The 25,972-nt window shown below is 38.7% G+C and overlaps 1 protein-coding gene across 1 annotated transcript in view; it reads right to left on the bottom strand.

Moving 5' to 3' along the window:
- Positions 1-25,972, bottom strand: part of HBS1L (HBS1-like translational GTPase) — a 57,704-nt gene that overhangs the window by 12,374 nt on the left and 19,358 nt on the right. The window contains exons 5-9 of the mRNA XM_010142733.1: positions 13,435-13,543; positions 5,671-5,927; positions 5,060-5,225; positions 2,944-3,061; positions 192-338 (exon numbers count right to left, since the gene is read on the bottom strand). Coding sequence (XP_010141035.1) covers positions 192-338; positions 2,944-3,061; positions 5,060-5,225; positions 5,671-5,927; positions 13,435-13,543 — 797 coding nt within the window. The remainder of the gene's footprint in view (positions 1-191; positions 339-2,943; positions 3,062-5,059; positions 5,226-5,670; positions 5,928-13,434; positions 13,544-25,972) is intronic.

Below are 25,972 nucleotides of genomic sequence, written 5' to 3'. Positions count from 1 at the left end.
AATTATTCTCTGGGCTTTGAAAATACACCTGTAAATAACAAGTATCATAAAGCCTAAACACAAGAGACAGAGCTGAGAATCGAAGAAAGAAACAATGCTTTATTATTAGTTTCACAATATTGATCCTTGAACTTTGGGTCCTGCAATCCTAGACAGAAGCTCTTCAATTACATGAAAAACTAAGCATGTACCTGGTCCATTTTATTGACTGCAACAGCTAGCTGTGTCACTCCAAGAGAGCGCACTAATAATCCATGTTCTCGAGTTTGTCCACCTGTCTCAAACCCTGCTTCAAACTCTCCTCTGCTGGCATCCACAACCAAAATAGCCACGTCAGCCTAGATTAAAAAAAAATACAATCAAAAATGGTTAAGCAGTAGAAATAATCTGGACAAATATGTAAATCAGCAACATTTTTCACCAAATGTGCTTTACACTGGAGGAATCTTGATGTGCTTCAAAACAAATGTAATCGAAACTGCTCAGTCCCATCTGTGTCATGCCCACTTTGGTGAGGTATCATGGCATCTCATTTTCTGTTAAACACAAGCCAACCCTTGGTTCTGGAAACCTGTCCTCTTCAAACTACTCACTATGGATGTGCTGCCAGACCTCAACTTAACTGCCCTGTGCTCTAGAAGCTTAAGAGCAAGTATGGGCACAACGCCCAGTTCTCCCTGCCTTCATCTGGACACCTCCATAGCAAGAAGCTGCAAAAGTTGCAGATAAACCACCTCACTATAAACTGGGACAACCAGTCGACTGCATGTTGGATGTGGCTACTTCACAGTCCACCCAGCACACTGGAGCACAGCAAAATCACAAGGTGGAAAAGATGAAGTAGCCTGTTTTGTCATCTAGGCAAATTCTCTGCCACAGCATTTAGAGCAAATAGGTATCACAGCCTACGGCACTGCACGCGAGTCAGCATGTAAGCACAGGAAAAAAACCAGATTTTGCTGTTAGCCCTAAATCCTGTTAGTATTTCTTGAACTTATCCTGCTTTGCTAAGTAACAGCCAGTTAGATCATCATGACATACCAAGCAAAGGCAACAGATGTGAACAATAAAGAGGCAGGTGTAAGACAATTTCATAAGACTGATAAGATTGACATAATGGAAAGAGAGAGGAGAAAAAGTGGTACTTTCTCCCTCTCCTTACATGCATATGCTTCAGGATGCCAGGAGAAGGAATAGACACGGCACATTGTCCTGGCTCTGAATTCCCCTCGCCTTGTCCTAGGCGTGAAATCCCCACAGCTCATACAGAGACGGTGCAAGTGTAAGAACAGGAAAAGGATGAGGGATGAATTTCCCCAAAGCTCTCAGCCTCAGAAGAGCATTGTGGTAAACTTCTCCCTCAAAAAAAGGACAAACTGCATTTTCTAAATTATAAGCCCCATACCTCAGGACTTTGGTGAATCAACTACATGTATCAAAGGCCAGATCCTGACCCCGATAAGGCTGATTTGCATTTTGTGTAACAGCAAACAGCAGTTGGGGATTCACCTCTTAACAGAATTCTCCACAATAAAAAGGCATCAGAGCCATTTCCAACTCTGCTTTCTTCCACCCATTGCTTCAGCACTGAGCCTACTCTAATAGGCAACAGAAACTTGGCAAGTTTCAGAGATTCCTTAACAGGCTTCAGAACAGAGCAGCCCCTCGCCATCCTGCGAGCTGAGGGAACACAGAGATTGCACACAGATATTTGCCCAGGCCCATCTTCTGCTGAACTGACACAACGGCTGGTGGATCTGCAAGACTTCTCTTAACACTTCCGCCTGTTTTACTTCTCCCAAAAGACAAACCAATTTAAATCAAAGTTGCAGAGAAAATGGCATGGCTGAGTCAACATTTTCCACTGTTCTGAAATTAAAGAACCATTTCTAACTGTAAAACTCTTGAACTTCCTCCAGTGTAGGCTCCACAATATAGATGACTGTTCAAGCTCTACACCGTAATTTGCAAACTTTTGGCTCTTCTGCAGCCTGACCACTGGGTCACAAGGTCTGAATTCTTACCCAGGCTCTGCTTCAATGCTAGAGCAGAATTTGGGACAAACCAGTCTTCCTACGGTACAGTTTTTCATCTGCAAAATCATACTAAACTGTACATACCCCTACTGAGATGTTAAGATAAAACTCACATTCAGACTGTAATAACATGCACAACACAAACACCTCTCCACAGTAGCTTAGCTTTGGGGGAAAAAAAAAAATAAAATCTTTGATTGCACCTCTGCTTTGGAGAATTAATTTCACTATTTAAAGAGGGAGCCTTTAAGTGGAAAATATTTCACACATTTTATGTCATGTAATCATGCGTTATTATTTCCCTTTCTGATTTATTATTTCCATAAACTATGGAAAAAAACTAACCTATGTGAGAATGGTGCCATCTGAACTCAATGGGTAGTGACCAATACTTTTGACTTTAGCTACTGTTCCTAAAGCACATAGTCTCTGCAAATGTCCTACTGACAACAAAGATGGATTCCGCATAAACTTTGTTATCTATGTTATGTTTTCTAACCTCATACAAAATACAGAATGCCTTTTGTTTGATCTCACCAAATCTTTTTTCTTTAACCTCAAAACCACTTGAAGTCTTTACCTACAAGACCACTTTCACAGAATTTCTTGAGTAGACATACGCCACACTTGAATAACTTTCAAAGCTCGACCCTGATTTTATCAAACTAAGTATTCAAATTACTTCCCTCACAAAACTCTCTTCCAAAAAGTTAACGTTCCCAAGAAAGAAAACCAACTGCCTTTAAACAAACATCTTCTTTAAGTTCAGAAAACTTATGAAAACCTCTAAGATATCTTGGCATCATCAATGATTCCATTTCATCTTAATTTCAAAAGAAGAAAAACAACTTAAGAGAAGGTTATAAATAATAATGCTGTTGGAAAAAGAGTTTTGGACCATCTCTACCTGCGCAGCTCCTGTGATCATATTTGGAATGAAGTCTTTGTGGCCTGGAGCATCCATCAGTGTAATTACTTTACTCTTTGTCTCGAATTTGGTCATACCCACATCCATTGTCACTCCCCTTAAAAAAAGCATACATGCAACGCACCATTAAAACAGCTTTGAAAGCTTCGTAGAGATATAGAGTGAGCGAATAAAAATACAATTACGAAATAACACACTTCACAGCTTTCACTTGGTTTAGCCTGCACAAAAAAAAAATTGGAAGAAACCTGCCTGCTGGAAAAGCAGATCTCTAGAGCTGCCTTTCAGGAATGCTAGTCACAAAGAAACCAACAGCCAGAATACGCAGCACAGACTCCACACACCCACCAGCTACGTCCCAACAAGCACAGTGAGAACATGAAAATTGAAGTGCGAATTTCAATCTTTACTAATTTTAATACCTAGCTGTTCAGAAAAAGGCATCACAGAGTAAAAGAAACATAGCCAAGAATATAAAGACCAGAAGGTATAGGACCACAGGAATACAGTCACACATTTGCAAAGATCCACATACAGAACTACTGATTTTCAAGGAGGGATTGCAGCGCTGTGACTCAGTTCCACCTCTCACCAACAACCACACGTTCTGCACAGCACAGAGGACAGGATTCATCTGACCAAACACAAACACCTATCGTGAGCATGTCTGTATCTGGGTTAGTCATCTGCATCTCCCAGACAATGAAGACAGACAGGCACTTTCAAGGGAGAAAACTTCTCACATTAGCAGACACTTAAAATACACTACTTTCAGTCACAAAAAAAGTATCAACAGCATAACCCTCTAAAACCCCCAAACATTTACAGAAGGCTCCAGAAAGATTTTCTTTAAAAATATAAAACTCAAAATAAGGAGAACACAGAATCAAAAATACCAATTCAGAAAACTTTTCCCTTAATAATTGCAATTTATCTTCTGAAGAGAAGTCTGGTACCTTAGTGGTGTTTAATTATTCTACTACTGATCTGAGAAAGGAATTAATCTTCTGTGTTTGTCCATGTTATACCCAGCTGCCCTGGCAGAGATGACGACCTTAGACTATAATGTCACGTCAATCACCCGCCTTAACCGATGCCAGGCTGCTTTCAAAATTTGTGTTCAGTTGCTCCGGAATTGTTTCCCATCTTCCCTGTACCTGCAGCCCCTGAACACACAAACACCCCTGCTCAGGTTTGCATGGGCTCTTCATTAATGAAAGGACTCACACAGGCAAAAGTCCAGCAACAGACAGGGACACTGCAGACTTGTACCCGCTTTTGAAAACATCAGCAGGTCCACAGTGGACAAGGACTGCCTTACTCCACGCACTTCAGCATCAGTTCACATTGGGAAGGTTATCTTTCCAACCAGGAGAGCTTATGTGCTATGAAACCGCGGGTAACAAGTGATTGTAGAAATTTACACACATAAGAAAATGCCATTTTTATTATTTTGTGAAGACAGAATATCATGCCTTTAGCTTCCCATATAGTGTTCTTAAAAGCTCATTATTTTAATATGCTTCACTGTTTCCCAATTGCAGACTTTTTCAATATGATAAATTTTCATTTTAAATTTCGTATTTTATATTAATAAAGGCAGTTTATAAAGAAAACAAATAATTGATTATATATTTTATGTTCAACATAATTAAGACACACATGATGAACCAATGTTTCAGTGCTTTAGTTTATAATTCTGACAACCTTTCATTGAAAACCTAGAACTTTCCCATACAATAACTAAACAGAGAAATTTGGCAGCAATAAACCAGTAAGGCAGCTTTAAATGAACCAACTCTGCTACTTTAAGCTTTCTACACTACAGTCCTACACCATACTCCACAGCATAGAAATACTCAATTGCTTCAGTGAGGAAACACTCAACTTTTCATTCACATTTCTTATAACTAGACAATTTTTTCCTTTTGATAACATGTGCTCATATAAACAAAAGTATTTGCTAATAAGTATTGAATAAATATCTTCAGACATTCAGAATATTTCAAACAAAGCATTATTAGTAGATTTATATTCCCTAACAAATGCTGTTCTTTCAGGAAAAAAGGTAATTCACATGAAAAGATATTTCTACCTTTCTCTTTCTTCACCAGTTTCGTCCAAGACCCATGCATAGGCAAACGAAGCTTTGCCAGCCTTCTTAGATTCCTGTTCATATTTGTGCATAGTCCTTTTGTTCACATGTCCCAAAAGGTAGAGCAGATGACCCATTAAAGTACTTTTACCTGCATCAACATGTCCTATGGAGGGGAATAAATATTAGATCAATTTTATTAATTTATGCATTTTAAAAACAGTACAAGAAATATATAAAGTAAGGAAAATCACATGCTCTAACAGTGTTTATGTAATCCATAGAATTTCACAGTCCTGTTAAGATTGAGATACAGAGACACAGACAGCCATACAGCACCTCCACTTCATACTAAAAAAAACATACTGCAAGAATCAAACCAACCCCAAGCACATTTTACTACACTGTCAAAGGGAAGCTAAGTCAACCTAAGTCTAATCGAGGACATCTAAATGAACCCCTTCCAAAGTGTAATGGTCAAGCAGATGCAACTGAAAACACTGTGAGACTTCCCTTCCCTGGAGGGAGGGCAGTTTTGCTTCTCTATGTCTTCCAGATTCAATCAACAGGTTTTAATCTCTGTGTTTCTCAAAAATGTAATTTAATATTACCTATTACCACCAGATTAAGGAGTTGCTTCCCTCCTTGTCTCTTCTCCAACTCTGCTTTCACATCTATCTGTGGTTTTGTCTTGCTTGACTTTTTTACTGGAGTATGCACCGTATTTTGCTCTTCTGAAACCTGCACTACTTGGGGTGAAAGAGTAGATTTTGAGACTGCCTCAAGTACCCCAGAAGCTACACCGACATCTTCGGTTAACAGTCCTTTCTGAGGTGTGTTAGCATGGCCGTTTTCTTCAGCAATCGCACTAGGGAGAAAAAAAATAGAGAACACAAGAAACACAAATGACAAAGAAGCCATAGAAATACAAGAGAGAAATTGAGTTTTCCCTTTGCTATCATGTAAGCCCCAGACAAAGAGTACATGATAAGTCCATTGAGGTGGAAGCGATAAGAGCTGGATACAAACTGCACAGATAGCAGCTCTAACATCTTGTCTGGAAAGCACTGTGAGCAACAGCAAGATAAGAAATAATCTTGTAAAATACATGAAACAGATAAACAAAAGCTTCCTACAGCCACTTCTTTTACCGGGGAGGGAAGGACAGTTGTGCGAACAACTACAGAGAGCTGGTTGTCTCTGAAGTAAGAGCCCAAGTCAGCTTTGAAGGATCAATCCTAAAACAGCTTCCACGTACACTGCAAGTATGACAGCTGATCGTTACAATGTTCATTTGTGAGAACGGCAATATAGCTGTTGCTTGTGCTACCAAGCATATGCTTAGTTAATAGGTACTACACATATCTGAGCTGCAATTTAAGGCGCAATGCTTATATAGAACCATAACACGTGAGTTACATCTATCAATACCGAGAAAATTTGTTTTATGCATAAAACAAGGCATGTAGGACTAAGGAGGTTTGGATTCCCCAGTCCCCTTTCTCCAACACCCTGTTCTCCCATAGATCACCATACTAATCCTAATAGTAAATAATCCTAAATACATTCCCTGAAACTATCTCACTCTTTTTATCTCCGATTTGTAAATGAGAATATTTTTCTAATTTACACAAGCATTCTAAGAACATATAGTCTGATTCTTCACCTGTTATGGCAAAGATGTGACTAGAGGAAACAGCCTCAAGGTGCACCAGAGGAGGTTTACGCTAGGTATAAGGAAATTTTTTTTTCACCAAAAGGGTTGTTAAGCATTGGAACAGGCTGCCCAGCAAGTGGTTGAGTCACCATCCCTGGAGGTATTTGAAAGACGCGTAGGTGTGCTGCTTAGTGACATGGTTTAGTAGTGGACCTGGCAGTGCTGGGTTAATGGTTGGATTCAATGATCTTAAAGGTCTTTTCCAACTTAAACTATGCTACGATTCTGTGATTCCATTCTAAGATGATCACTAAAAGCAAATACTAAGTAACATCCTCAAGAGAGCAAAAGCTTTCTTACTGCCTGACAGGGCCCCATGGTGAGCATTAATGTAAGCAGCAAGAAAGGAACAGTTAGCACGGGAGCGTCAGCATTATATCATGGCAAAGAGCAATATACAAACCACCGACCAATACAGCATATTGAAAATACTGTATTTCAAACACTATCTAAAGAGAAGAGGCTTCTTCCCCTGGAAAACTGGAAATCCTTTCCAACGCAGCACCACCATGCTGCACGCTGCTTTCCATGGCATGGATCCATGCAGGCTCTCAGACCCAAGTGTCCCCACATCCAGTCTGAACTTTTCCATCTCTATTTTCTGTTTATGGACCACAATTAACTTCCCGGTTTTCCTCTTTTCAACCTCTAAAACCAAAACTACTTGTTTTGGTACTTCAGAATCCCACATCATGACACCTCTGCTTTTATTTGACATTCATTCTGATTTTCTACCTGCATAGGAGTATTTGCATTGTATTAGTCCCTTTCCATTACATGTGTCTCAGGAAACAACTTAAGTGTCTTAATCTACTGAACAAAGCAGTTCAAGAGTTATGATCTAAAAAAAATTACATCCAGGAAACATTCAGAACGAATGCAAAATCAGCGACTCATTACAGCACTATGCAACATCGGACATCTCCCTTTTTCCCCTCAGTTTCAGAACTCACTTGTGTAACCAGTCCTGCAGCAGACTGGCTGATTTTGACACCTTGTTCATAAGGCCCAAAGTCAATTTTTTCTACTTGATGGCAAGATCCTAATGCAGAAATATGAGTACCCTTTTTTTTTTGGCTATAGTTCCACAACCCAAGGCCAGTGTCTTGCATCAAGGCTAGATACACAAGCACACTTCTCAAATTTGCTTAGCAGAGAACTTGGTTTCTGCCCGCCATGCCTGTTGCAGGGGCACAGATAGTGCCTGTGCTTCTGCATAATGGACAGACAATACCGTATCAAGTCTATTCACAGGAACTATACTCTAAACCAACTGAAAGAGAAATGCAAGTTCATATCAAACTACTGGCCTTAGGTCAGACAATCGTGACAGCTCAGATTTGGCGCTACAAAGCCATCCATACTGTATCACCAAGTATAGCCTTAGACAAGCTTCAGTATGTAACATCATATCTTGAAAGCTGAATACCCTGAGAAGATACACTTGATTACCTGAACTCCAAAAATTATTGGGTCCTTGTTGCTTTACAGGTCGCTATGAATATCTTCCTTCATAAAAATTGACTGAAAACAACCATCTTGCCAGAAGGCAATTGTGCAGAGATTGGTGGTGACAAAGCTTTCTACCCATTTTAACAGCATATTTAAAATCACCTGAATGATTAAAGTACACCAGATCATTTTTGCCTGACTCATGGATTGAGAGTATCGTGTATTTACAATCAATTTGCATTAGACATACTTCATCAAGATTAAGACTCTCTTCCATCTTTTTCCCCTTCTTCAGATAAACTTCTGTTCAGAGTCAGCACAGCATCAAGCATCTTCACAGTGAAGCACTAGGACTACTGCCAACATGCAAAGGTCACACTGTAATGCAAATATGGTATTCTACATTGGTATCACGTTTTCTTCCTTGAAATTCTAATATTTGAAGTTCTGGAGTGAATTATTTGTATATGAAGCCATATCAAAGCAGCTTTTGCAGTTGGCAATAGTTTTCTCCTTTTCAGTATCTGCATTTCTTCCCCAAACAAATACTCGAAAAGGAAAAAAAAATTAAAGGGAAGATATTTAGATGAAGCTGCAAGTAATGTGACTTAAAAACATAAGTCTTTAAGAGGAGAAGCATCAGAATGGATAGAGTGTATGACCTACTTACAAAGCACCTCTGACGAGGTGATACAGCTTTGTGCTGACCAGTGTTGGGGAGAAGGAGTTTATTGCTAGGTATCTAACAGGGAGATAGGCAGCAGAAGTCTACGCTTCAGTCTCACAGAGGTAAACAAAGATGATGCAGCAATAAGACCCTGGCAGTTAGTTACTCCTCATGACAACCAGATGAGTAGTTTATTGAAAGCTTGGTAACAGCTCAGAAAAATGCTAAGGAGCTTCATCTCTAACAGTCAATGAAAAAATGAATTACATAAAAAATGTTTTTCAGAAAGTCTTTTACACCGAGATTTTTCAAAATTACTGAATCAAAAATTCTGCCAGGAGACAGAGCATACAGAACAGCATACTAGTACCTCGTATGTCACTAGTGCAGGCGGTTGAGGGTATACAGTCAACGGCATTAGCAAGCATCTCTGGTAGCAAAGTTCCAACCTGGCCCCAGTTTTGTTGAACCAACACCTCAAGAAAAATCTATGTTTGGAGGAAGAGCACTTTCTAACCAATGGCTTGTGCCTTTTACGAGAACTTGACCTAACTAACAAGAGTGGTCTCAGTTTGCCAACATTTGTGCCTGTCTGCCACGCTACTGCTAGCTGCTAAGATGAAGCATCTGTTGACTTCTTTGAGAGGATAAAACCATTAGGTACTCTGTATGCGTCCTGAGGCCACGGACTCAAGAAAGCTTGACTGTCAGCAATTTAGACACAAACGTCAAAAGGGCTTACCACAGCTTTTTGTTAGGAAATCAGCAGATATACAAACATCTGGCAAGGGCCAATATTTAGCCAAAATTAAAACTGCAAGTCCAGAAACTTCATATGTTGTCTTGCCAACAAGGTCCGCTAGCGTAAACTGAGTAACATGTTATCTTACATCAGTGTCTTCGAGAGAAAATTAAGAAATACAACATACGTTGGTATAAGAAGTCAGAAGACACTCAATCTTACACAACTGTTGAAAAAAAAGCTCACACTATCATGAATTCAAAGATGAACCTGAAGGCTTATCTGCTGAAGATTAACTCTGCATAATTTAGCTTTTAAACATTCAGTCTTCAAGTCTGCACACTTTGTGAATTATTTTTATACAACCGACTCTTTCGGAGTACTAACAGTCATTACAGGAATGTCTACATTTATTTCCCCTTTCAAAATTATTAATTAGACAATATTGGTCAGGCTGGTTACAATAATCATCAGTTTTTGCTCACAAATTCTTCTGGCTTCCTCCATGACTTATCAGGAAAAAAAGCCTGGTAAGTAGTTTTGCTAGAGCATCAGAAAAACAGTTTGTCAGAAGTGAGCAAGCTCCATTTTCTGCAGATAATTTTGCTAAGAATATCCAGCAACAAAGGTAATCAATGCTCAAATCAATTCATTGCTTCAATAATCCATTCATTTTAAGTAAGATTCATTTATTACTACGAGAATCACAGAATGCTTTGGATTGGAAGAGACATTCAACAGTCATCTAGTCCATGCCCCCCCTGCAATGAGCAGGGACATCTTCAACTAGAGCAGGTTGCCCCCAGCTCCTTCCAACCCGACCCTGAGGTCGTACCTTATGAGGTAATACCTCATAACAAGACTGAACCATAAAGACTGAACAGCCAGTCAAAGAATTACTATTTTTGCTAATGCTGGGCCACTGGTTTTAAAAAGATGGTCTGTGAATTTCCTTTAAGATCATGTAAAAGGTGACAACAAAAACTAGTTCATATATACTGTACAATCACTGTCTAATGGCATCTGCACCAACATCAGATGAATATTTAGGGGTGAGAGTAGGTGGTTGAGAGTCCAAACTGCTATGAATAATGTGGGTTTTGGTCAGAGATAGAAGCGATGCACTTAGAAATCTCTGTTGTTATAAACACTGCAGTACATTTATTCAACACCACAATAATCAAAAAAGCATCTGAAAAGGGTCAAAAGAACAAGCCTTTCCTAGGTGTTAACAAACACAGAACGACCCTGTTCCTTAACAACTCATTCTTATGCTGTCAATAAACCAGGAGGTAACTGCAGAAGAAAAAACCCATCTTTGACACTCATGGACATGAGGCAGGGGTTCACGTTTCACTTTGTTTTCCAGACAGTTGGAGCTTGACTAGCTCCTTTCCACAGTCTCTGTGTAATGTCTGTGCTACATACAGGCGGCTGGTTAGCTGAGCGCTGGCATTCTCTGGCAGGCTTATAATCACTTTGTACATGTCCATTTCTAAACTTGAAAACCAATCAGGAAAGCAAACGCCACTGTGCTACAGCAGAGAAGGAAAATAGGACCTAGAAACAGTTAAGGCCTCCTCCCTGTTCTTCACATACAGGTACTGGTGCTTCGACAGTGCCTCCACAGTGGCCCATAGGACTGAAGAAGAATGGAGGCCATCACTGACTCCTTGAAGTAGGAGTATTTAAGACACACAGATAACTTTACAATTTAAATTGCACTTTCTTCCATATTCACTGATTGATTGTGCTCCAAATCTCACGTTCTTCTACAAATCACTCCACTTTTTACCTATTCCTTCCACTAACAGTTCAATGCCTAATGTGCATCCAATCTCTACAGCAGAAGAGGCTTGCTCTCAGTAAGTATTTCAGCAGTAACACTAAATAAGTGAGGTGAATTAAAAAAATACCTTCACAATACTGAGGATTTATCTAAAGGAATTACCAGGAGGTCCTGAAGGCTTAATTTTTTCGGTCATGAAAACACAGTATGTCACTAAGCTGGAAGCAAGCATGGCACAAACTATTTCAGGGTCTCTGAAGAAAAACAGAATGGCTGAGAATCATGTTAGAGCCAACCATTTTTCCTCAGAGACTGAGTCATCACTAGCCTACTCAGGAATTACTCCAGTCTCCAGATGAGGAAGCATTCTTCTTATCTCCCCCTTCCTTATGGAGCAGGCACACATACTTACATAGCAGTTGCCACACCTTGTGTATCGACAATACAAAGTTCTGTATTTGCTCTTTTTTATAAACAAAGATTTTGAATAGTCATTATTACAGCTAAAAAATTCAGTCACTATCCATGAATAGCTGTTAGGTCTTTTTCACTCAAGATTCCTTTCTTTTTATTAACTTTTATTCAAACTAACTTAATCCACAAAGGTCGCCATGGAAAACTCCAATTTCTGAGAAGTGTAGTAGAAACATCAGAGATGAAGGTGCCTTGATGTTAATAGGAATTTCATGATTATGCCCAGTTGTCACACCCGAAGTCACTGATTAGTAAATGCAAGGTGAAAAGAAAAAAAAAAAAAACACAACCAAACAGGTTTCCTACATGTTCCCTTCTATATTGCAATTCTCAGACACCAGAGAGGATTTTGAAAAGCTCCAAAATTTTTCATTTGGAGCTTGCTGCATCTAAGCAGCTGAATAAAAATCATGTCTCTTAGCAATGGCATTTAGAGGTATAAAGGAATTATTGACATTAGCTTCACACCTTGTATTAAATCTGCTTAAGAGAGTAAGAGATGCGACTGTTTGCTTTCCACTCAATTATCAAACATGAACAAGACACTGTAAAATAAAGACGATGCTGCCCACTTACTCCCCAAAATGCTTTCCAGATCAGAACTACAAACACTGCAAGGTGAGGTGGGGACGTTGGCACTGCTTACGCGTGCCAATTCTATTCCTGAGGACAAACTATGGAATTTCTTGCGACAGATTAGGTGATTATTATAAGATTGGATTCAAAAAAAGAATTAGCACATACTCTAAGTAAGAAAAATCCATTAATCATTCTCAAAGGAAACAGCCCAAACAAACAAGCAAACAAAAAAATAAAAAGGTGGGGAGCCACAGAACACTACGTGTAATGACAGTTCATGGACCGTATTCCCAAGATGCATGTCCAGCTCTTATAAATTTCTTTAAGTATTCACCCACTGCTGTGGACAGACTGTTCCAGATGTCTGTTTTCGTGTTCTCACAAGACATCCCCCCAACAGTTCCAAGTCAGGATAAAATTAGAACTACTGCTCAACCACTTTAATCTAGCTAAAGCATAAGGAGGACCAATTTCTTCTCTGCAACAGTTGTACCCTGGACACCTGTTAAAGTTAATAAAAGATGCAGAAGAAGGCAAAGTTTAGATGTAAATGATTGGTTTCCCCATAAATTTTCTTAAATGTATTACTTCCTTTGAAGAACAAGCAATTACAGTTAAGATTTATTGATTTCATAATTCCACTTAGAGAACTAAATTTAAAATAAACGAACCCCAAGAAAGTTCAGTATTCTATGAAGCGGATGTTTAAATAATCTGACTAGCTGATGTTTCTCTGCACTATTCATAGTGAAAGGATTTGTTAAACTCAAAACGTGAGGTACCGTCTTCTGAAAGCAATTCTGAGTCAAACAAGAAGCTGAGATGGTTAGCTCTGGAGAGTGACACTAAAACTGCTGTAAAAAATAGAAAAAAAAAAAGAAGAAAACTTGCTACAGGTGCATCAGTCTGAAAGAAGAGCTGCTGATGTACCTTGATGAACGAGGGCTTGGCTTACCATGGAACTTCAAATCCCATAGATTGTTTCTTTCCAGACACTGTCATTTTGGTAATTTTTGGCACAATTTCAGATTCCATTCTGGCTGACTGGGCATCCCTTGTTCTTCCTAGTAACAGACAAAAAGTAAGTTTGAACTTAAGGTTGTGGCTAACAGGTGTTAAATACAAAGTTTAACAAGTTACATTACCTCTCCTCAACCCAGAGATACCAGCCGGTGAGGAACTCTCACACTTCAGTGTCTGCCTTACATATATTACATATTTATTCAAAATAATCTACAAACAGTTAAGATTTATAGTGAAAATCTCATCTGTATCTCCAAGCAGTCACATGACACCTACACCATTCAAGAGCTTTACTCACAGCAGCAGTTCTGCAGGATGCCAGAAGCATTTCATGATGAAGATGAAGATGAAGAAACGCTTGGCAGCTGCTCACTTGCTGATTAGGTTAATTCTTATTTAGAGTTTTTCTTTTGCCTTAACATTATAGAGCCTCAAGGCTACTGTAAGGCAGAAAATGTGTCTACTTCAGGTACTGCTAAAGCAGCACAAGCTATGTGTGGACTATCAGGTCTTCCCTGAAACCTGAAAACAGTTTACTAAATTACACCAAAGCAGCCGAGCAATATCCAACAGCTAGCTAATTTAAAGGCAATTTGGAAAGAATTACCAGAGTTGAATAACTTAAAGATATCAATTTTTACCATAACTTAAATGAAAATGCAATTACAGTAAGTTCATTAGTTTTGTGAAACCACAGTTTCACAACTAACAGCATTACAGTGCCATTAGTTTCTTGTCAAGCTGTAAAAAAAAAATTATTTACTCTGAAGAGGGGGAGTTTAAATAAACTAGCTCTTTTCTTTCCACAACTCCCTCTTTAATATGTCAGGATCCCTTTTCCCTCAAGTAAAAAGACTTCCAGCTCTACAGCATGAGTGACGGTGGCTGTAGCTTGTGTTCTGAAGGATGTTATGCACACAGGAAAAAAACCAATCACCTGAATTCAGAATTACGCTGCAGGTTTTAAACAATCTTCACTACAGATGTATCCGAAAACTAGAAAAATGCCAGTACTCTTCCAGTAACAGACCAATTGGGATAGTCAGGGTCAAATGAATACTTACTTTGAATAACAAGTTAAACTCTTAAGTATTTTAGATTACTACTGTCAGATGAACCAGCTGCTGGAGCCACCTGGTCCTGCCCAAGTTAACTCTTTATCGTGTTCTAAAAGCATGATGGCTACACCTTTAAAACCACAGAATCATATTGCTTTGCACAACTATAAAGTTGTGATCAAGGTTGCTGGAGATTGCAGGTAAGTAAACAGAATGCCACAGACACGTCTATGACAGACAGCAGATCAAAAAAGCTGTTGTGCAACTTCAAAACAATTGCACTATAGACCGAGACATTCTTATTTAACTGATGACTTGGTCTTCATCTCCCTGATTTGTCTTATTTGCTGATACTCATTTTATTTATATGCCACCTGGAGATCTCAGGAAGAAGTAGGCTGTACGTGCGTTATTAACAGTTGCACACCAAGTACACTGTAAATAAGGAAAAACAGTAAGAGAAATACAGACAACAGTACAAATCACAGTTTACAATAATCACAGACAAATAGTAAAGATTCAGAATATAAAATTCATGGATCACTGGACAAGAGCTACTAGTTAAGATGAAAGATTTTGTTTCACCTTCAAGCTCCTACATAATCACCTAAAGAATTTTTTTAATAAATAGTTAAAAATTTGATTTATAGTAAAAATATAGTAAAAATCACATTACTTTTGTTGCCAAACTTGGCATGGGTTTTTTCCACTTAAATTCTGACAATTTTCAAGCAGCCATCCCTTTCAAGCGGCACTTAAATATGAATGTTTTACATGTCATTTGAAAGCTGAATTCTCAGAAAATACCGCACTTGAAATCTCACTGCTAGGAAGTAATAATTACAAAAAACACAATAACACTGAAATGAGATTAGTTGAAAGAAACCAAGACAACAATTCATATCATGTAAATTGAAAATAATTGCAATGTATTAGCAGTATTTGCTACATATGGTCCAAAATCAAAAGTCAAATGTTTTATATATCTTCTCTAATCAGTTTAGAAATTAAGCTTCACTCTGTACAGATACTGTTGAGGTGTCTGACAGTGACCCAAAGTTAAATGTAAAAGGAGACAAAACGCATTCAACAAATCAAGTATTTCACACAGAAATTTAAAACTAGAGATCAGGAATCACTAACAGTTGAAAAAATTATACAAAAAATAAAAAAGCCAAAGGAAGTAGTTTTTTAAATTTTGAACTGACGCAAGTAGAAAAAAAAAATCAACCACACGGACAGTTTGGATGGGGTTTTTTTTCTTTATTTTTATAAAGCACTAATACTTTAGGATAGTTGGAGCGAGGATGCAGACCAGGCTCATATAAAGACAAACCAAACCACAGAAAATAAATCCAGAGTGGTGGCATTCAAATGGATGCAAAGACAGTGCAAGAATTATTAGTTACACCATTGACAGAAGCGTCAAATATCATTTTCTGACTTCAGTGTTTTTATATCCAAGTACAATAAAAATCAAGCGGCGCATTTGAGATAAGGACCCAGTCTGTCTTTCGTGGAGGCACTATTCAAGATTAGTAATTACGGGCTTCATTATAAAGGACACAAGGCCAGGAAAAGGAGTGTACTTTCCTATCTAATCTATAGGGCACAGGTGAAAACTGCATGGTAAATTCTTATCTGCTTTAGCAGGCAAAGCAAAAGCTATTCGGCACTTCACAGATCATACGCAAATCCTTAAACTGCACCTTGGAACTAAAAGGAAGTCAATGCACAATGCTGATACAATTCTCAAAATACTTAATCGACAAGCAGAGTACCCTATGCCAACTGAGGTGCACTACAAACTTGGAAAAAGTGTAGGAGCAGCAATCCCAACTTGATTAGGACAAGAGCAGCTGTGAGGAAAACTAACATCTGACGGGAAAGGACATAAAGGACATGTAAGTTTTTGACGAGAAAGGCTTCATCAAGTTCTCCACACCTACTGACATTCGGACATTCCTAAACACGCACCTCAGTAATCCAATGACAAAATATTTCCTAAATCTAGAATACACATACAATAAAATCAAAGACAGACAGATCTTTCATAAACTCCTAAAGAAGGCCCAATACCTCCTTGCTACATTCAAGCACTACTGTAACATTGCAAAAACAAAAAAGAAGAGTGGCTCACATGCCAGAAAATGCACTGACTGGGCAAGGGTGTCGAAATGCAGAGTAAGAGGTTTTCCTAAAGAGGACACTTCATAAAAATTCTGGCAATTCACACTAGGAAAATTAAAGAAAATTTCTTCCCATGAAAACAGAAAGCATACATTCATAAATTATAAAAAAATGTAAAGGCTTGTCAGCATGGTAGTTCTCACAATTCAAAATGTTTACAAACCAAAACTTCTAGCCCATTTTAAGCAAAGTGTTTTTCAGACAGATATTCAGTATTTGGACTGCACTGACATCACACTATCTAAAGTGTACCATAGCTACAAGTCAAAAGCTATTACAAAACAGAACATGTACTGATGCCCCTTGTCTCAGTATTAAATTAGGATGAGCCTAATACCAAAGGGAACAGACCTGCACCGACTGTACTCCAGTACAACTATGGCAGCGCGTGGCAACTCGACCATCAAAGCTCTCTTCTTTTATCACTCTTCTCTTTGCTTTTACCATTCCTGTGACTACCAGTCGGTCTTCTGAGTTAAAAGCTTTTTGATTTAGTCGAAAAGTATTACTACTGACACGTGCTGTGACTTCAAAATAATTCAAAGTACAATCCCTGTAAAAATTAAAACAGCCTCTGGGTGTTCAAGCTGCCAAAAGTGTATGGATACAGTCAACCATCTCCCTTTACTGTAAGCAACCCCCTAGATTTTGGATTTCCTTTGGAAAAACAGTAGTAAGGAGTACCTGCAAAAGACTTACAGAAGTCAAAAGATTATTTTGGATTCTTTACCACACACAACAGGTTTGAGAAGTTCTTTTCTTTTTCCTGCATTTTTCGTTCATTTATGTACTTCAACAGTAACAGAAATATCAGTCTTTTCTCCAGTTCTGTTAGAGGTATGGAAGTTACATTTCAGTACTTGGAAGAGTTGATAGGCAGTCTACTCTGTTCCCATGTACTTCAAAGATGCGTGAAAACAACAGGAGTCTGTTAAACAACCACAGTCTCAAGAAAGACACGTTGATACCCAAACTGGAGTATCTGGAGAAATGCATACTAGCACTGGGTATTTACTCACGGGCTTCGTTCAGACGGCCATACCTCTTCAGCAACAGAAAGAAAACAACACTGGTTTTGATTCCTATACTTTCCCCCCAGCTGTCTTCCCCTCATCAAATTATATAATGGCACTGAAACATTAAGCTCAACTACACCATTGCACAGAGAAGCCCGCTACTGATAACATGAACCAGAATTTTGAATATGCCTGAATTCAGCTTGAAAAGCAAGAAAGGAAGAATGTCAACATGCTACGCATGTCCTGAGTCCGTGCTTTTTTCAGAGGGCAATCCCATTTGAATAAACCCACGTCTACACACAAAACAACTGCTAGCAGTGTAGTATCAGCACTGGCAAAGGAATGCACCTCCAAGGGAATTATGTGCTGATTACCTGTGGCCAGATTGCAGTTTCTTTTTCTTTAAAGCTTTAAGTCATTTACATGCATTTGAAATTTTTACTTGGTTTATATTGATTCTTCTTTTTCCAAAATGAGCACTTGAAGATAGCAACACACGAGTTCAATGCTGAATGGGGCTGGGCAGCCTAGACACTATCGACACTTAATACGCAGAATGAGTCTCCTTAAGCAGGTCCTCTGAGTGCTGTCTAAACCAGCACTGCCAGAGAAAAATAAACATCTAACACCATGCTTTCCAATCTAGAAGGTACGGTTTGCATCCCTTACTCTGTTACAGACTTTATAACCACAAGCAAGGCACTCAACTCCTCTGTCAACCATTTATACAGCAACAGCCACCAACTGCCTGAAACAAAAAAAGACAGTGCAGTGGTTTTGGGCACCATGTCATGAACTTGTTCTGACTATGCTTCGTGACTCACTGATTAAACAAAGTATTTTTTGCATACGCTACTAGCAGTGCAACTACTGAATGTATGAGCAACAGCACAAGCACAGAAAAGACCACGGTTCTGGCTGAAAAGCAGATTTAATAACTGAGGCCTCTATCAGGATAATACTTCCCTTCCTATATGCTCTAACGTGATTTACAACTAATTTTAAAGGCCCTACAATTGAGAAAATATTCCAAATACAAACTACATGAGACAACCAGATGCAGAGATGCTGTCTTGATTACATACAATTTCACACTCAGAAGCACTTACTTATTACCTATTTGCCCACATGTATGTGACTTTACATTAACATCTAATACATCCATCCATCCGTCATTATAATCAGCTATTTCAAAATTCTGATGTAACATATTTCAGCTGACAAATTTCAAACTGTTTATATCCTTCTATTCATGCCATAAACCCCATAATCCTCCCAACATTCTAACCTTTTATTAAAACCTTTAATTTGCCTTAAAAACAGTAAAATTGTATTTTTTTCCTTTCCAAATTCACAGCACATAGGAAAAGTAGAAACGTAAGAAATTATAAAAATTTGACACAATGAAGAGATACACTACATAATTTTTGGTTGGGTTTTTTCTGTTACTAATCCAGCAGAATTTCTTGAGACTCATAAATCCTACAACATGCAGTAGGTCATGGCGGCAACTTGCAGCAGTTTAGTTGTGTTTGCCACAGAGCACACGGGATCTTCAGCAGCAGTGGCACCGAGTATTAGTAACATCAACACATCACAGTGCCGGGAATAGTATCAGAAGTCCAGGACTCTCAACCACATCCTACCACGACATGAGAGCTGAACTTAGAACATTCCAGACTTCCTAAACCTCTTCCCTATAGCCTGTCATTTAAATTTCTTTGACTGTAACACAGCAGTGACAAAGTCTGCTGCATGTATGAGGAGTAAGTTCAACACACAGAAATTCCTTCTTATGCAAATACATAAAGCAGTATCGGATAATTAGGAAAGGAAAAAATAAATTATTTTGAAAAGTTTCTCCCACTCTTCTGTGATCTTAGAAAGATGAGCAGCCCTCCAAGGGGCACCTTTGGTAACAAAGAACCACTACCTACCTCTATAAAAATGTCATGTGAAAAAATTTCAAAATAAAAAGTTACTTTAGTATTTAAACCATACCAGCTCAAAATACCCTTTTTTTAAGAAGATGCATGATGTCACACTACTATCAACTGCAAATGGGTGCTCTCAAACATCCACAGCTTTATGAAAACAATGCAACAGTCCAAAATAATAGAAAAGGCAACTCGCTTAGTCACCCCCCAATGCTGAGACACAGCCATTCTGCAGATACTACTGAAAACAATTCTTCAAACAAGAACACTGAAGTTTTTCTTTTTAAATGAAAGGTTATTTCTTAATAGAAACCACAGTCGGGGGGTTTCCAGGTAACTCTGTTGTCTTGTTATAACTATTACCTTCTCTGCAAAGTGAATATAACCTTTTTTTGTGAAACTGGGAGTAGGCATTTTCACTGAAAAAGCCTGAAAATAAAAATGTCTACTTGTACCTGACTACACAATTTTCATTGTTTTTTGGTCTGTTTTCAAGGTTTGATATAGCAGGAGAGAGGAGGAATACAAGAAGCTACTGAATGATATTCCTGAGTGTCTCCAACATGGGCCAGTTCTCTGTGGCCCACAATACACAAGCAGCACAACCTGCTACCCCAAGACTGAAGTTCCAGAAACAATTTGCTTCACTACATGCAGCTGCAACAACTGGCTATGCAGGAGACACCGTGAGAAGTGCTGGCAACCTCACCTGATAGTTAGCTGGCACTTCTCATTGCTCAGCATTTTAGTTTCAATGCTTGCAACTTTCAGCAAGTTGAACCCTTTAGCCCCAAAGTTAATCTGTTCAAGGGAGGCACCTGCCTGGGGCTGACTTTATTTTTTTCCCTTCCAGTCAGGAGAAACAGGGAAACTGGAAGAGAAAAGATCAGACATAATAGTTTATTTTCAAAGATGGCACCTGAAGAAAATCTTATTTGCATAAATTTCATCAAGTGATCTTTTCACCTTCTGAAAATCCACTCAATTTGGCCTTAGAAAACAGTTTGCACATGCTCTTACGGCTTAAGGTTTAACAACTAAACCCCCAAAATACTTCATCAACATACAACATATAGCTGCTGTGGTTATTTTTGACCAGGCTAGACTTGGTTGTGTCACCCGAGGGCAAATCTTACCTTTCCGGGGGTTTCTGTCATTTCCAGTAAACTGGAGGCAGGAATCTGCCTCAGATAATCATAAAAAGTAAACAGAACTGGGGGGCAAGAGAAAAAAACAACACTATAGTAAGCACTGAGACAAGCAGATTATCAAGGACAAGCACTATAAGAATGAAAATCAGTAACACAGAGGAGATGCAATGAGAGCTACAGTGACCACAACCTAATTCGGGGGGAAAACACATGTAAGGAGAGGGAGAAGGTTAAGAGGCCACATACTCAGTGACAAGTTACATGCAGAGCTAAACACGAACCAAGAAAGCAGAAGAGGATCAGAACTGAAAAGGAACACAAACTACGAGCAAGGAAAAAAGTGAAAGTGGAGAAAGGCAGGAATCTGCCTCAGATAATCATAAAAAGTAAACAGAACTGGGGGGCAAGAGAAAAAAACAACACTATAGTAAGCACTGAGACAAGCAGATTATCAAGGACAAGCACTATAAGAATGAAAATCAGTAACACAGAGGAGATGCAATGAGAGCTACAGTGACCACAACCTAATTCGGGGGGAAAACACATGTAAGGAGAGGGAGAAGGTTAAGAGGCCACATACTCAGTGACAAGTTACATGCAGAGCTAAACACGAACCAAGAAAGCAGAAGAGGATCAGAACTGAAAAGGAACACAAACTACGAGCAAGGAAGAAAGTGGAGAGCAATCCTGGCCAATGACTGGAAGATAGGTAGGAAACTGGGAATGGCTTGGTAAGGTGTTTGGAATGATAAAGTGGACAAAACGGAACTGCAATGAAAAACTTCATGAGCGGCGTGAGGAAATGTCGTATTTCGGGCACAAGCAGGAATTAAACAAAAAAACCTGAACATGACTGAATAGGATGAGAAGGACACAGACACCGACACTAGATGAGGTTGAATTGGAAGGGTGGAATGTGTTATAACAGGGCAATAACAGGTTTGCTTTACTGCCTGAAACTTAGCCAAAATTTCTGGAGTCTCACCATTTCTCTTGCAATCAAGAATTCCTCCCCAACCGAAGCTAAATGATACAGAATACAGCAGTCAGCTACTGCTGCATTATCTTGCTCTTCCTAACAGAAACAATGTCCCATGGAACTTTTCTGGCCACCAGGACTTATTCATATTAGATGTATTCAAACAGCACGAAATTATTGTCACCTATTAAAGAAAGCTATTTTTTCTCTGTGATTCCCTTAGAATCTCACGTCCCACAGAAACCAAATGTCTCAGAGAATGGTATATATTTTTACCTAAAACTTTTTGCTGACCTTTATCACAACTGTGAGCGTTCAGTGTTTTAGCAAATTAAACTTGTATGTCTCAGTACGTGGATGCTTAACACGACATTCCATTCAGCATCTCTCTCTGAGAAGTTATGTTTAAGCCACATGCATCAACAAAGGAACACATAGTTCAGCTCCTTATGTAGACTGCTGGTATGGTCTTTCCAGAAACACGGATAATTGGTCTGGTTCACATTCACAGTGAATACATTAGGGGAACAAAAGGCCCTGTCAGTGGAGCAAGAATCCCAAGATTTCCAGTTGCGCCAAGCCAACTCCTCCCCTCCAAAAGAGTGGAGTTCTGCTGCAGAGAAAGGCTGACTGGGTTGAGTGTCTGTGTTCTTCTAGAGATTACACAAACATCAGCTGCCTCCTTTTGATGTTTCTGAGACGTAAACATGTAAAGGTCCAATAGGAATTCACAACAATAAAACCAGTGACTTTCTCATCCGTCAAGTTTTTGAAACGAATGTCCCTGCGGTATTTCTCATGACTCCCGTGTATAGTTAAATGGACTAAAATCCACAGCCCTTTACATAATCGTAACTCAGTACAACTCATCCTGTAACTACTGAAACCTTATTTGTGGGAGGTGTATTGCTTTGCACTCTAGCAATGCCAATGATGCCCCTTTTCAATCCGCAACTGAAGCTACAATCTGCTGTAAAAAATTTTTAGCCATTTGCAGTTGTTCTGTAGCAGCACCTCTACTCTCCCACACATACACAACCGTAAGTCGTTGGTGGTGTTTTCTAATTCAACGAATTTTTCTTAAATGACTGTGAATTGTCTTTCACTGAGATTCAGAAAAAACTCGGTCTGGTATTTCTGAAGTGCGACTTCCTACCTTAAATGGTCATGTAAAGAGCAGAGTCAGCACTCTGGGCAGGATAACCCTAAAAAGATATCCCCTTTAGCCAGCCACTTAACTGAACAGAATACACAGAGCCCATGCAAATCACCAGAATTTCTGTTAAAACCCTGGCCCAAAATGAGTATGTAAAACTGAAAGTACAATATGTACATTCTAGTACAATTATATTGAATTTCCAAAAATAACAGACAGCAATTTCAGGTTTAATTCTTAACTAATATTAAAATGCCAGAGGATGGTGCTATTTGCCTGCACATCATCCAGGTAATTCAGAAACAGCATCGCACCTTTTACACATTGACATTATCTATGCGTGTACATTCCTCTTGCTGTACTGCAGGAGCACACAGCATTTTACGAAAGAAAGCTTTCCTGACCCGCAACTGCCATTTACGCACTAAAATTACTTCACTACGAAACAGAAGTTTAAATATAAGAAGAACAGTAACAAAAAAAAGCATACTGGCACACTGGTAGTACACAAAAAGTAAAATCATCTGCTATGTGTTCAACTCTTCCACAACCATTCTCCAGAATCTTAATGAGGTCTTTTAAAGTTGCAGAAGAAAGAAATTTATTTACTAGTGGCTTCAACATATTTAATTGTGCATGACAAGTATTTTCAGCATTTATAAGTTCCAGAAAACTCTGTTTTGCGAATTTTTAATGTAGTGAGAACTTCAAGGTAAGATTAGCTAAAACTCTGATTTAATTCAGGTTCTCTGACTTCTCAACTCTCCCACTCTGCTGGTGACGTTACAACCACACTAGACCTTGATTGGGCAAGAGAGTGGAGATATCTGTGGGAAAACTAATTATTTTCTTGAAAGTCAGTCAAATTTGCAAGTTTTTACTAGTCCTTACATTCACTTACTTCTTTCTCTGCAAAGGTAGCCCTGGATAAGAAAAACACAATCACTTGATGCCTCTCCATGATTTCAGGGATGTCAGTGAAGATTGCAATGTCACAGCACAGGGCACATTTCAGAGTGGAAAATTTGTGGATTCAGAGGACCAAAACAATAACCTAATCATATTTCAATAATTTATCAGCTATTGAAAAAAGAAGTTTAGGGACTTAGGCAAGACATGATTTCAAAGAATCAAAAATGTTCAATAGATTGAGTATGGTTAAAAATAAAAATCGAGGTCCAGCAGTACAGCCATTATTGAAAACATTATGTATACACATGCACCCCTTACTGTAAATTGAAAGAACAAATGCATTTAGTAACAGAAAAACACAAATTGTTCTTGAGTTCACTGACTGACACGACTCTTGCATTTCTGCTTGCAAAATTACGTAACTAAATAGCAAATGCTCAGAGATGTCCCCTTTTAGTTTGTGGGTTTTTTCCTTAAGAAGGCAAAAGATAAACATACTCTACTTACATATTTTACAAAAAGTCAGCCAAAGACTCCCATTTTGAAAGCTTTACCTATAACGAAGATTAAAGGAAATGACAGTATGCATTAGAATTTCATTAATGGTAAAGATGGTAGGAATGGTGGTACGGGACTGCCGACAGAAATGGGACTGAAAAGATGGAAGCATGTTATGTGGAACAGTTCTTATTTCAAGGGTTTTTATTTTGCATCGTGACAAAACTGATTTCTTGATCACCCTCACCATGCCCACCACCTCCTACTCAACAGGGCTGGAGACATCTTCCCAAGCCAGTGGTGAGGGCACTTGTCTGCGATCTGCTAAAACTGAGGACAAAGTCCTTACTACAACTGACAGAAACTGTGGAAGATATCTACAGCACAGTACATGGTCAGGCGCTTGACAGTTTTTTGGGGGTCTTTCTAGACCTTGGCAAGCCAGTCTTCCAATTATTTCACTATAGACTATTAATCAGCTTTGGGCATTGGAAAACAACCATCTTTGTGTGGGATGTTCAGTATTTGCTCATAGACAGAAACCAAAGCAGTCCTATCTTGCATTTTTGGTACAAATACTTAAATGCTAGGAAAATTCAACAGTCCACAACCGTGGTAGAGACTTTAACTCAACACGAACTGCTTCAGGACACTGCTCTGCTTCCATTAAGACAAAAACCTGCTACTGAAGAAAAAGATGCTAAGGAATAAAGATAAATAAAGTTGCAGAACTTTTTCTACATGAACCATGAATATTCTTATAAAAAACAACATTCCAAAGAGTAGAGCAACTCTCTGTATCGAAAACTACAAGATCACAGAATCACTGACAACAACAAAAAAATCCATAATATGGTTAAAACTATTGTGCTATTACAAATCCCAAAATAAAAATCACTAAAAGATACTATTTTGACAAAAGAAATTAGACAGTCATTTTCCTAATTGTCTCAGAACAATGTTTAGTGTTTCTGTTTCTTGACCATGCGTGATTTTAATAAATTGAGGAAGCTGGCAAGGAAAAAGCTGACAGTATTCACCAGAACAGAAACAGTGATGCTGGAAGGCAGGCTCCAACAAAGATGAAACCAGTAAAACACAAGATCCACATTCTACAAGCTTGCCTGCTTTGCAGAAATGATTGTGTTCTATGCAAGGCCTCCAACTCGGTGCGTAAACAACGCCTTTTACTCTAAATGGAAACAAGCTTCCAAAGAAACATGAATAAGTTGTGAAATAGGAACACATTACACATAATAGGTGTCATTTTTTCAGGCAGTTGAGAAGAGCAGTGTCTGTCCATGTGCCCCCAAGACAAACCGGAATTTTTTTCAGAGCAAGTATCTGTAGCTGTGCACATAACATAGATGCCTTTACTTATGTTAAGTAGGTAACTATTGCAAATACAATTTTTAAAGAAAAACACGAGATGTCTGCTCCCATGAACTAATAATACAGCTGATGGAATGACGTAAAAGTACCTCTGACAGCTCAAACTACAGAACTTCCAACATAGCAGCTGATAAGCTCCTGATTACAAAAGAGCTGTATTAAAAGATGGAGGATAGAG

The sequence above is a fragment of the Buceros rhinoceros genome, unplaced genomic scaffold (genome assembly GCF_000710305.1).
Source record: "Buceros rhinoceros silvestris isolate BGI_N320 unplaced genomic scaffold, ASM71030v1 scaffold4899, whole genome shotgun sequence".
NCBI lineage: Eukaryota > Metazoa > Chordata > Aves > Bucerotiformes > Bucerotidae > Buceros > Buceros rhinoceros.
Note: the sequence above shows the minus strand (reverse complement) of the source record. Positions and strands in the feature narration are given on the sequence as shown.